At 35.4% G+C, this 12889-nt stretch overlaps 1 protein-coding gene across 50 annotated transcripts in view; it reads left to right on the forward strand.

Annotated features, from left to right (window-relative positions):
* Positions 1 to 12889, forward strand: part of LOC106872181 (membrane-associated guanylate kinase, WW and PDZ domain-containing protein 1) — a 668717-nt gene that overhangs the window by 606110 nt on the left and 49718 nt on the right. For all 50 annotated transcript variants that reach the window (XR_016241362.1, XR_016241361.1, XR_016241363.1 and 47 more), the window contains 4 exons: positions 646 to 1308; positions 4416 to 4456; positions 5245 to 5341; positions 10099 to 11261. Coding sequence is in view for 40 of the 50 variants with exons in the window: in XM_089350230.1 (XP_089206356.1) it covers positions 646 to 1308; positions 4416 to 4456; positions 5245 to 5341; positions 10099 to 11261 (1964 nt within the window). In the remaining 10 variants the exon portion in view is untranslated. The remainder of the gene's footprint in view (positions 1 to 645; positions 1309 to 4415; positions 4457 to 5244; positions 5342 to 10098; positions 11262 to 12889) is intronic.

The raw sequence follows: 12889 nt of genomic DNA on the forward strand, positions 1-12889 counted from the left end.
CAGCAGACAGGTTATTTGTTGATACATAATAAGTTAAGTTATCATCTGCTTATAAAACAGCAAGAATCAAAATGATGTTGTACATATTCATTCTTAACATGGTGTGGCAGATTTGAATAGCAATGAATCAAGTGTGTTGTCGACAGACATCATCTGAAAGGAGAAGGTATTCTCTGAAGGTGAAATACAACAGTAATTAACATATTCATATGCAAATAAACCAGAATATATTAAGAATGAATATATACATTATAGATTCATTGTTTATTTTTTTACACATGTTCGGCTGTAATATACATATATATATAACTAATATGCATATGCGTGTGTGTGTGTGTGTGTGTGAAGAGAGAGAGAAAGAGAGAGATTGCTAAAGCATGTTGATCATCTTTGCAGGCCAATTTATCCATATTTTCATCACTTGGCTCATATTCTTTCTCCAAAGTAAGATAGATAACTAGAGCTCTCATAAATAAGTCTGAGTTATGTAAAACCTGAATGATTGAAGTGTAAGATTGATAGAGTTTTAAAGTGTTTTTAAACTTTTTTTAAATGTTTTTTTTCTTTTTTGCCTTAATATGATAGAGATTTTTTTTTTTTTTTTTTTGTGGCCTCCTGATTGATATATTTTTCTTCTTCTTGCAGGGGATATTCTTGTTTATGTAAATGACGACTGTGTCCTTGGCTATACACACCAGGATGTAATCCTTCTTTTCCAAGCAATACCTCCAGGTGAAGAAGTAAGCCTCACTGTTTGCCGTGGTTACATGCTGCCATTTGATCCAGATGATCCAAACACGGAAATTGTAACTCGGGTAGCTGTTTCTTTACCTCCAGACAGTGGAACAACCAACACTGGACCTTCCAATTCAATAGGTTATGGTAGCAGCGGTAACATGGATCAATTAAATACGTCCCAAAAAAGTCTTAAATCCTTGCCCGATCTTGCTCGATCTGCTGCCGATAACAATTCCAATTTAAGTTTTGCTCAACGAAGCCATAGTGGGGATGTCCTTAATACAGACAATACTCCAGATGTCCTCATCCCAAACAGTAATAAACCGGAAATTTTAGTTGTGAACATTATTCGTGGTGCTACAGGTTTCGGTTTCACCATTGCTGATAGTTCCTACGGTCAACGAGTTAAACAAATATTTGAAAAAACTCGGTGTAAGAATTTAATGGAAGGTGATATTTTATTGGAAATTAATTCAACCAATGTGAAAGACATGGCTCATGCTGACGTTGTTCAAGTATTGAAGGATTGTCCAAAAGGAGAAGAGACAGCAATTGTTGTTCAAAGAGGAGGTAGGTCTTATTCTCCATCTACCTTTCTAATTTTTTTGTGTGATTTCAATTTGTGTGTAGGTGAGGATTTTAAGCCTTGTCATTGGTGTTATCTTGTTCCATAAGTCATAAACATTTACTCTGCTTTCTTCAGTCTACCTGCTTTTCTTAGCTTATAGTTGGCATTAAATAAAGGGGACCATCAGTCAAGGTTTTAGTCATCAGTCAGCTTTTACAGCAGTCATGGTGCTTTAACAAGGCTGCTTAACCCTTTCGATACCAATACACCTTTTTTTTTTTTTTTTTTTTTTTTTTTGTTTATTAAGGCCAAATTCCAACCCAGGCATGACACTGCCCTTGTTTTTATGATCAAATTCCTTGTTTTAAAGTGCTCTGTATTGAATGCTTCCATCACAATTTCATGTTAATTTATGTTCCAACACCATCTTAATAATGGCAATTATTTTACTAAATTCTTCTAAGCGTAGGCAGGGTATTTTTGTTTGGAATATAGTAATGAAAAGATTGACTCTTTTCTACATATCACCCAAAACTGCAAAAAAAAAATCTTTCTGCTGTTTTTAGATGTTCACCATTTGCTTAAATCTAAAATCATCAAAGACTATATTCCACCACGAGGATGACTGTGACTGGAACACTGATAAATAATTAGTTAATTAATTTGAGCTTGTTTGACCAAACTGGACAGGAATTAATCAGCAGTGACAACCACAATTAGTACAAGACATTTACCCAAAGTGGAACACAGTGGTATCGAATCTGAAACTACATAGTTGCAAAGCAAGCTTCTTAACCACACAGCCAAGCCTGCACCTATAAATATTTACCTGAAGATGATTTCAATTAATGCAATCAGTTCATTTTCTTCGTAATCAATCATTGACCGCGAGTTCAGCAATGCTAACAAACAGCTGCCTTAGACTTCAAGGGAGGTAATCCACTGTCTCAAACTTTTATGTATTTATGTACCTTGATATTGATTTAGCTCATTGTTATTTCAAATTCACTGATCTCTAAGCTTACTATTTTAAATCGAGATGGAAATGGGATTTCCTCCATTGAAAAAAATTCAGGATTCCAGTTGGGAAATTCTTTATAAGTTCAGAAATTCCTTATTGTTATTTTGCACTGTTTGTGTCAGATTTATTTTCGTTTAATGTTGGCTTCAAGGATGATACTTATATTAATCAAATATGTCATAAGCTGATGTAATTGACTCACTCTCCACCAAAATTTCAGGCTTTGTGCTTCAAATAGAAAGGATTATTATTATCACTGTTGTTGCTGTCAGCTTCAGTGTTCAATTGATGCTTATTTTATCAACCCTGAAAGGATGAAAGGCAAAGTCCACCTTGGTGGAAGTTGAACTCAGAATATTAAGACAGACGAAACGCTGCTACGCATTTTGTCTGGCATGCTAACGACTCTGCCAGCTTATCACCTTAATAGTAATAGTAACAAATTTATTGTATACAATGCTCAAGTTCATTACAACCTGTCAGAAAAGAGTTAAAGAGCAGACAAAAAGCAGCAATAAAGAAATAAAGACAAGCAATGAAGGCTAGAAGTATATGTACAGTACACAGGAATAAAGACAAAAAAGTGAGCAGTAAAATAGTCATAAAGAGGAAAGGGTGCTTAGGCAGATAGGAGTAGCGTTGGTGAATTTTGGGAAGGACAGAATCTTTGAAGGATGGAGTGTCCTGATAGCTACAAACAATGGAGTTAGTTTCTTTCATGCTTTGATAATCCTGAGCAAAAAATAATTTACTCTACCCAAATAATGAAGATAAATATTTACAGTTTAAAATAATAATAACCTATTCATGAGTTACAATCACCCAGTTTGTATGGGTGTTGCCATGACATTCCATGTTGTGGAGTTCATCTATCGCCATGTTTGAACTTAGCTGATTTTGTTCTGGAGATGGACAGAGAGTGAAGAATTGACCTCAGTACTAGAACTTGAAAATATGAATAGAAAAGTTGACCTTGGTGTGATTTGAACTCAGAGAGCCAGTGAACAATACCACAAGGTTTTCATTGTATCCAAAACTCAAAGAATTCTGCCAACTCACTACATATATTAAATGATTGAGATATAAATCTCCGGTTGGACAGAATTCAAGTTCTTTACATAAGAGGTTTGATGCCTATTCTAAGACGGATAGAATTCTCTTGCCAAGAAATAATAAAATCTTTGAAGTTGACTGAGAAAAGCTATCGTATTCACAAAGTCATTTTGTCTCTACTTGAAATATTTATAGAACATTACATCTGGTTAAAGACTTGGACAGTAATATATTGTAGATTGTATGGGGAAAATATTGATACAATATGATTGTATTAACAGAGATATGTGTAGAGATTAAAGACATAATGCAGACCGAGAAAAAAATGCTGCTGGTTAAAAGAATGTATGTGGAATTATGATAATGGTTATAGTAGAGATAGATTTTGTTACCACATATATTTCTGTTGAAATAACACTGCTTTTGTTTCAGTTAATTCTGGACTAGACCTGAAACAGAGAGCGCATCTCACTGATGAGGTCACAATAGCAAAAAAAGGACCTTGTCAAACCTAAGGGATTGATTGATTGACTGAACAATTAATCAAACAATCAATTAGTTAACTAACTAAATGGTTTATCAATTGATAAATAAGGAAGAAGTGACGTAGAATCAGTGCATGTGTTTATTATTCACATAATGACCCTCCGAAGATGCAACAAAATATTGGGAAAATATATTGGTAAAAATATGTTGGTAATATATATTGGTAGAATATATTGGGTTAGTGCATAATTATTGTGGCTTTTTTTCAACAAATTTTATTCAACAAAAACAATAACAACATGTAACAAAAACATCTTTAAATGATTATTCTGGAGCATATTCACCATCTACTTCAATTACTGCTTCCTGTTTGCTTGGCAGATGGTCAAACCGTCATTTAAAGATGTTTTTTGTTAAATATTGTTATTGTTTTTGTTGAATAACATTTGTTGAAAAAAAGCCACAAAATTATGCACCAACCCAATATTAGATGAATGTGTCTTTGATACTGAATATATGGAATAAATTTATGTTGTTTTTATCTATCAGGAATTTCGTCTCCTGGGAAAACCCGAAAATCAGCAAAATTGGTAAGTTCTCAAAGACTTTTATTTAAATAAGTTCTGATAAAACTGATGTAAATTTTCTAAAGAAATCTTAACAAAATATGATATGTTGTGGGATTGTCTTTCACTTTCAAAGTAAGTCAATGCATAACTCTATTGCAATGCTTTAAGTACTCTAATATACCTGTACTCCAACACTTCTTGGAGTACAGGTGTTATTGTATCCCTTTATGCCAAAGATGCTGTAAATGATTTTAAAAAATGCCTATTCAATTTCTTTTTATAGAACTCAAAACCTACTGAATCTATTTATTGATCATAATTGCATTTTTTTAACAAAAATTAATGTGCTCTTTATTTTTTATTGTTACATTTTAGAATATCTTTAAGATTCTTGATCAGATAAAAAGATAATTAAGGCAGAAAAAGTCAAATTTCTAGTAGAAGAGAAAATGATATCCACTTTAAGACATTCTTTTTATCATCACCATCATTTAATGTCCGCTGTCCATGCTGGCATGGGTTGGACAGTTTGACCAGAGCTGGCAACTTAGGAAGCTGCACCAGATTCCAGTCTGATTTAGTAGGGTTTCTACAGCTGGATGCCCTTCCTAACGCCAACCACTTTTACAGGATATGCTTTTACGTGGCACTGCAATGGGCATTTTTAAATTTACTAATCTGGTTCAAGTTTTTATATGAGGGGATTAATTCAATTTCGGTTTTATTTTCTCTTTGCTTTTATTTTTTTTATATTTGTTTATTTATCTGAATCTGTTTCATTGAAAGTAATATTTATTTTCCAAATGTAGATAAAATCTAATAGTGAAGGAAGCCGGCCAAAAAATCCGCCAGAAAACAATGTGCCTGGGGCTTATTTCTTCAACAGTAGTCAAGAACAGGTGTCTGGTAAGTAATGTGATACCTTATTGTACATTTTTATTGTGGAATTGTTTTGTTCTGTTTTTATTTCCTGTTTTCTTTTCTTTTGTTTGTTTGCTTTGTGGGGGGGGGGTTGTTTTGTTTTGGATTTTAAGAATATCACAACTGCCATTTCCTCTTTCATTAAATTGTAGGTTTTTAATAATTAGAGATAAATAGACAATGTCCCTGGCCCTCTGGTCCTCATGCATTAGTGCTACCAGTGTGTGGACCTCAGCGAGTCCAGTTTGTAGCCATCATATAAAAGTAAGGTTCAATGTGATTAACATTCAACTTCTATGTCTGTAGATCAACATTTGTAGGAAAAATTTGTGCAAAGATGGTATTCCAGAGAGTTGTTGTGAATAAGAATGTAAGAGGTAAAATTGGTTGGCACTGGAAGGGTGCCACACAATCCCTTACATAAATGTTAGAGGAAAATATTGGAACAAGAAAACATCCGAACATAAAAGCAATCCTTTTATTTTGTATGTACAAAATTTACACCTTGGGACAATCTGTAGCCAGTTCTGGTGTGGAAGTAGCAAAGCTGGAGTTAGTCATACTTTGTGAAGGCATTCTTCACAGAAATCCAGCTACAATGAGCTGGTCAAATACTGAGCATCTCAGGTCAGCAGCAGAGGCGAACAGAGAGCTGCTGAGGACATGTCTGCATAGTTCAGTAGCTGCATCTTGAGTCTGAGATACAAGAGAACCTTGCTGCTGCTGGTTTTCTGCGCATGCGCATGAGGGAACTTCCGGCAGGCCTTCCAGAAGATTCCAACCCTGTGCATGCATGCTGGAGACCCTCAAAATGACGTCACTACAAGAATGATTGGCCAAAAGATGTATCGTTTTATGTTAGTGGAAGGTCAAAAGTCAGATCAAGGAAGGTTGGATGGGGGTGTACAGATTTTAGTGCAGAGGAAGAATAATAAATCAGAACATTGATTATTAGCTGATTGGGTAACTTTCCAATGTATTACAATTGGGCCCAGGCTAATCTGGTCACAAGACTCTACTTGAAAACTATTTCGTCTGGTGTTTCTGATAATTGGTGGTACTATACAAATGAATAAGCAGATGGAAGCAGCATGTATATATATATATATATATATATATATATATATACCCTGTTGATGCTATTGAAATTCGAATGAAGGAACCTTGGTTCTAGTATAGAAACCAGCTCTTTCACTATTGGTCACAAATCTTGAAATATAACTGAATAATGACATGCATACATTGTTTCCGTCTACTAAATCCATTCACAAGGTTTTGGTCAGCCTGGGGCTATCGTAGTAAACACTCGCCCAGAGTGCCATGCAGGAGAACTGAACCTAAAATCTTATGATTGAGAATCAATCTTCTTAATGACACAACCATTTACCATCAGCCATGCCTGTCCCTTATATACTTTGTAATTAATGGAAAAAGAGTTGTAATTTATCAATTTAACTCTAACATATTAATGAAGATAATTTCATTAAATGTGGTTTGATAAACAATTAGGTGCGATTCAAATTGAATTTACTTATACATGCATCAGATATAGATTATAGAGGGTTAGGGCAATGGCCAGGTGGATACAGTATTGGTCCACTTGCTCATGGATCATGTTGCCATATCTGTTGTCCAACTTGTCTGGAATATGTATGTGCAGATTATTTATAAATGTTTTGTGGTAACCTAAAATCCTGTTTTAAGAAATATTTATTTCTCATCTGCTTAACATCATGACAATGAATCTAAGTACTGACTCTTTGAAAATCTTGATGTCTATTTAATTACATGATATTGATTGATAGTATCTGATGAGAAAGCCAAGGAATTGCTTACGTTAACATAATTATAATCTTTATGAGGACATTGGCTTTTTGGATGGAGCATCTGGTAGTAATAGATAAACCAAGTTAAGAATTACAAGTTTTATTGTGACATACTACATTATGATTGTGAGGTTAAAGTTGTAAACCCATTGATCAAGTGCCTAGACTATTGACCAAAGTCTTAGAATACTAATCTCCTTAGCAATACATGTGATTCTACTTTACCTTACTTGGAATACTCTATGAGATTTTTATCTTCATGTTTGCAATCCAAAATTGAAGAATATTTTAAAATTGTTCATCAAATCAGAAATACCAGAAGGTTTAACTGAGTTAAAAGGAAATGGTATTCTGGTATAAGAAGTTTCTGTAATAGACAAAGAATTAGAGAGTCATTTTAAGTAAACTATATGTTGGCGATATATCACATCTCTGTTTTTGTGAAGAATTATAGCTTGTGTTATAAAGTCCAGAAATTTCTAGAAAGGCACTTCCTTCCAGATCTTTCTTAGTCAACTATCCCTGACTTGAGCCAGTGGGTCCTCTGCAAGAGTGCTCAATCTACCAAAATAGCAACCAAATCTCCATTAAATCACATCCTACCATCTTAAAAGATCAGACCAATTTGACAATGTGTTTCTAAACATGTCACCTTCTTCTCTTCCAAGGCACATCATTTCTCTGTTGAGCTTCCTGTTAGTCATGAGTCCTTTTATTCCAATAGCTTCTTTCCTCAAAATGCTGTTCTCTGCAACTCACTGCCATAATCTTATTTCCCTCTGGTATATGATAATTTAGTCCTTTAAGTTTTCTGTCAATCAACATCTTTTGAATATGTAGTCCCCTTCTTTTCACTTTTTGTAGTCCCTTACACTACATTGACCTCAAGTCTTGTTTGGGACAAAATCATATTTAAAAAAAAAAAGGCAAAAAGAAAAGCAGATTGGTCATTGCCAGAATGCCGAAATCATAGGTTTGCTCAATTGTGGTTCATTTAAAGTTAAAACAGCAACAAGAGATCTTAACGTTTTATTAAGCAGTTATCTCCTCATCCAATCACAGCACATGGTTATATAACCTTAACCCCCCCGCCATCTCTGTCTTGTATATATTCACCTCTATGTTTCTTACATATCCACTTTCTCAGCTCTCTTCTCTGCAGACTTTCATCTAAATTAACATTTCTCTTCCTATTCAGTTTATTCCCCTGTTCATATCAGAAATAAAGAAACACAGCCGACAAGTTGCTGTTTTCTTTCAATACCTCTGTGCTCTTGATTTTATTTTATTTTTGTATCTTTATCTTATATTGTTTTGTTTTTTTTGTTGTTTTTTTTTAATATTTATGGTTAGAGAGTAACTTTCCCTTTTCGGAAATATCTTCTACTGATATTTGAAACCTAAGAATTTGTAATTAAGGCTGTAGCTTAATTGTAGTTGTTTGATCATTGTAATTATACGAGTAGATGAGGAAACAGACTAAGTTATAAAGATGGAGTGAAGGTAATATATTAAAATAGCTAGGGCCTCTTTGCGTTCTTGTTTTCTTTCTCTCTGCTCCTCTCCACCCCTCCTCTCTCTCTCTCTCTCTCTCTCACACACACACACACACATGTATATACACATACACATTAGAAACCAGTCTGCTTTCACCAGATTTTTGAATGAAATCTTCCCCCAACTACCACCCAAACACAACATGCATGCATATATTTATTAGTGAGCATGTACTTATGCTTATGTGTGTGTTTGTGGAAGTACACAGATACATGCGTGCGCATGTGTGTGTGTGTATACATATATATATATATATATATATATATATATATATATACACACACACACACACACACACACACACACACACACACACACACACTCAGGTGTGGAAAGTCCTTGAGAATATAGGTTAGCAATAGGGAACCAAATGTAAACAATAGTGTTTGTTTTATGTTTATTAGTAACAACAACAACAACAATCCTAATAACTCTAAACATTTTCTAGGGAAGGTGAAATATAATTAGACAAAAGGCAACATGACCCTGTTGGAACCCAAAAATCAGGTGTTGCTGACATATCTTGTTACTAGAGATTCAAAGATGCTCTCAGAATGGCGGGTTGGTAGTAACAGTTAGAGAGCATGAAGCAGTTTCCTCAACAACAGCTGAGTTTAGAAAGGGGATTAGTAACGTCATGTATGGGCCATGTAGAACTTTGTATCCTTTTCTCAATGCTTTGGGTTTACCTGCTTCGTTGCAACAGCCTGATCTGCTAGTTAATTATATACATGTATGTATAAACACACACACACACATTCATACATATATTTGTATATATATATATATATGTTTCACTCTCTCTTCTCCTCTTCCTTTCACACCTGGCACTTTTCCTCGTTCTCTATGACGTTTATTTAGCACCTCCTATTTTTGTGGAAAGTATACAAGGGTATTGTGAAAATGGGATGAAAGTAAAAATCCACCTCTGAGAGGCTGAACACTTAACTTCTTCAACGATGCAGTTAGAACACACATACATACACAAACCCCGCCCTCCACAAACACACGTGCATGCACAGATCTGTTAAACTGTAGAAATCAGCAACACCAGTAACTTGACTGATCTTTTCTCCAGCTTCTGTTTGTAATTTCCCATCCATTTATCATGTTTACCGATATGTTATATTATTTCAACGTCCTTCAAAGATATGGGACTGTGAGAAACAACTGCACTTACCAACAGTACGACTGTTATATGAACAGCATTACACAATGTTAGTATATCTTTCAGACACATTTTTTTGAGGCCAAGGCACTTCATGTTTTTTTATCTCCAAACTACCACAGCCGATAAGTACAATTTCCATCAAAGAATGTATTGCTTTAACTGTTGTTCTTGTCTCTATTGTTTTTCAGACCGAGAAGATGATGATGAGGAATCTGAAGGCCAGTTAAAGAGCCCAACTGTTGATTTTCACACTCGTAAAGCACCTACCTCAAGTGATCAGCGTTCAAAGTATCTTTCTGATCACCGACCAAAGACCCCAACAAGAACAGCTGTTATGAAAACAGACAGTCGCAGTCGAACTGCTACCATTGGACGGCCGTCATTTAGCAACAATTTTTCCAAAAAGTTTGATATTCGTAAGGATTACATGACAAATGCAGATGATAATTGGAGTTACAATGAACAGAGATCGTTTGAGCGGGAATATTACCCTAGCTATGAGTACAGTACACGTCCTCCTCCAGGACCGCGCTCTGACCCTTTCCGTCAGGACTACACTGTGTCGCGAACAGATCATAGATTTCGAACTGATATGGGAATACAGAGACAAAACACAATGCAAAGTTTTCAACAAGAATATGATCGTTCTCATCGCTATGACTACGGTACACGGACTGAAGGAATAAGGCCTGGACAGTTCCGGAGCAGGACGCCAGGACCAGAATTAATGAACCGGTCACTCTCTGGCGAATCACGCCACGAACCCAATCGTCCAAAAACTCCAACTGCTCAAGATATGAGGAGTAAAACACCTCTACCAACAAGCAACCACAATCATACAAGTGCTTCTGATTTCCCTCTAACATCCCGTTACCAAAATGCCCCCAGTTCAACATGGGGTATGAATGGTCACAGGCAAGCTTTTGCTCATAAAGCATGGGCATATAGTAGCCTTGATCATGGCACAATCCATCCTCTACGGCGAGAGTCCTCTTTAGATAATCCAGCTTACCCCTATGAAAAAACATATTCCTCTAACAATAACTATGCCCCAAATCTTGTCGGTGGACAAGGAACTATTGGGAGTGGCACAGGGCGCCCTTCCCGACAAAGCACTTCATTCGAAAATGAAGAACCCACACCAAGCAATTTAACACGGATACCTAAACGCTATCCACCACCTTCATCTAACTCATTTCATCACCTTCCCGGCAGCCAATCCCCTCGAAGCCCAAACAGATTTCCAGAATATGATGAAGGATTACGTCACATGGAAATGCTGGTTATTCTCAGGAGACAAGAAAGTGGTTTTGGATTTAGAATTATTGGTGGCACTGAAGAAGGATCACAGGTAAGACTCTAAATGAAACAAAGTACTTCTTTTTTCTTCAATACATTTATTTATTTATTTATTTATTTCTGGTGATATATTTTTAATTGAATCATTGATGAAGATTAGTGAATGTGAATTATCATTATAGCTTAATCACAAAGGCATGAAAGCCAGAAAAGCTGACTTAATTCAAATTAAGGCTTATTTTACTTGTCTGTTTAATATCTGTTACTGAATAAATGCTAAATTTTCTATAAAAAATTTTTGTTTTTTGATAATGCAGTTGGCTGCTGCCGTTATAGGTTTCAGATTTTCACTCTGGTTTTCTACTCCTAACACACACACACACACACACACACACACAGAGGAACATTTCTGTCAAGATGTAATCAATGAAAGATTGTTGTTGTATTTTGTATTATATATTAAAAAAATTGTGTAATAAATGGTTAGTTAAAACTTTTGTCTTGATATAATTGATCGTTATTGTTATGTGAGGTAAGGGGCACTTGAAGGTATAGTTTTGATTAGTTTTCTGCACCCTTTCTATCTCAAACACACACACACACACACACACACACACACACATCAACAAAAAAGCCTCTTGAACTGTTAGAAACAGCAGCCCAAATCCTTGAAACCATACTCTACCATCTTCAAAAAAATGGATGGACTCACTGGAAAATATTGTCTTAGATATACACAAAAAAAAAAAGAAGGAAAGGTATGTGTTTGGTCATATCTAAACTGAGACTGGTTTTGATCATAGCTGTTGCTGGATCAGAGCTGACTCAGGGCTAAACAACAGCAACAAAAATTTTGTGTATGGCTAAGAGAGATATTCTATAGATGCCAAGGCTAACTGAAGAAGCTGGAAAACATCTTAGAAAATAGCAGTTTAGTAGAGAGATTTTGTATAAGTGTTCTCTCTCTCTTTCACACACACACACACACACACACACACACACACACACACAACATGCACAGTCACTTAGTTCTTCAAAATAGTATTGGAGCATAAAGCATTGTAGTGCCAATTTTCTGTAAATCAAAAAGTGTCGGCAATAGAATCTATCTGTAAAAAACCATCATGCTCTAATAAATATTTATTGTAAGCATGCTCAAAAAGACTATTAAATTACTACATATTTCTCTCTCTGTCTCTAACTCTCTTCCTGTCTCCCTGTCTCCCTCTCTATCTTTTTCTCTGTTTGTGTCTCTGGGCGTCTGACTGAGACGATGGATGTGCAAAACCTGTCTAGATGTTCATGCAATTACATGCAAGAGTGCATGTGTGTGTGTGTCTGTTTGCACATGCATTTGCATGTGTCTGTGTGCATAATCTTACAATATATATATTTGCACTTTACTGTATTTAGACGTGCATTTTATCTCTGTGCATATATGCACCTGTGAATGTCTATGTGCATCTCTCTTTCTCTCTCTCTCTCTCTCTCTCTCTCTCTCTCTCTATCTCTCTCTCTCTCTCTCTCGCATATATACATTTCAGTTTATGTTTATGATCCTTCATTACAAGCATATAAGTTTATTCCTGTTGGCAAACATGTCTCTGTGTGTGTGTGTGTGTGTGTGTGTGTGTGTATGCATGTGTATGTGTGTTATCTTTATATGAGTAATGTGTCTGT

Source organism: Octopus bimaculoides, chromosome 4 (assembly GCF_046866305.1).
Source record: "Octopus bimaculoides isolate indiv1 chromosome 4, ASM4686630v1, whole genome shotgun sequence".
Classification (NCBI taxonomy): domain Eukaryota; kingdom Metazoa; phylum Mollusca; class Cephalopoda; order Octopoda; family Octopodidae; genus Octopus; species Octopus bimaculoides.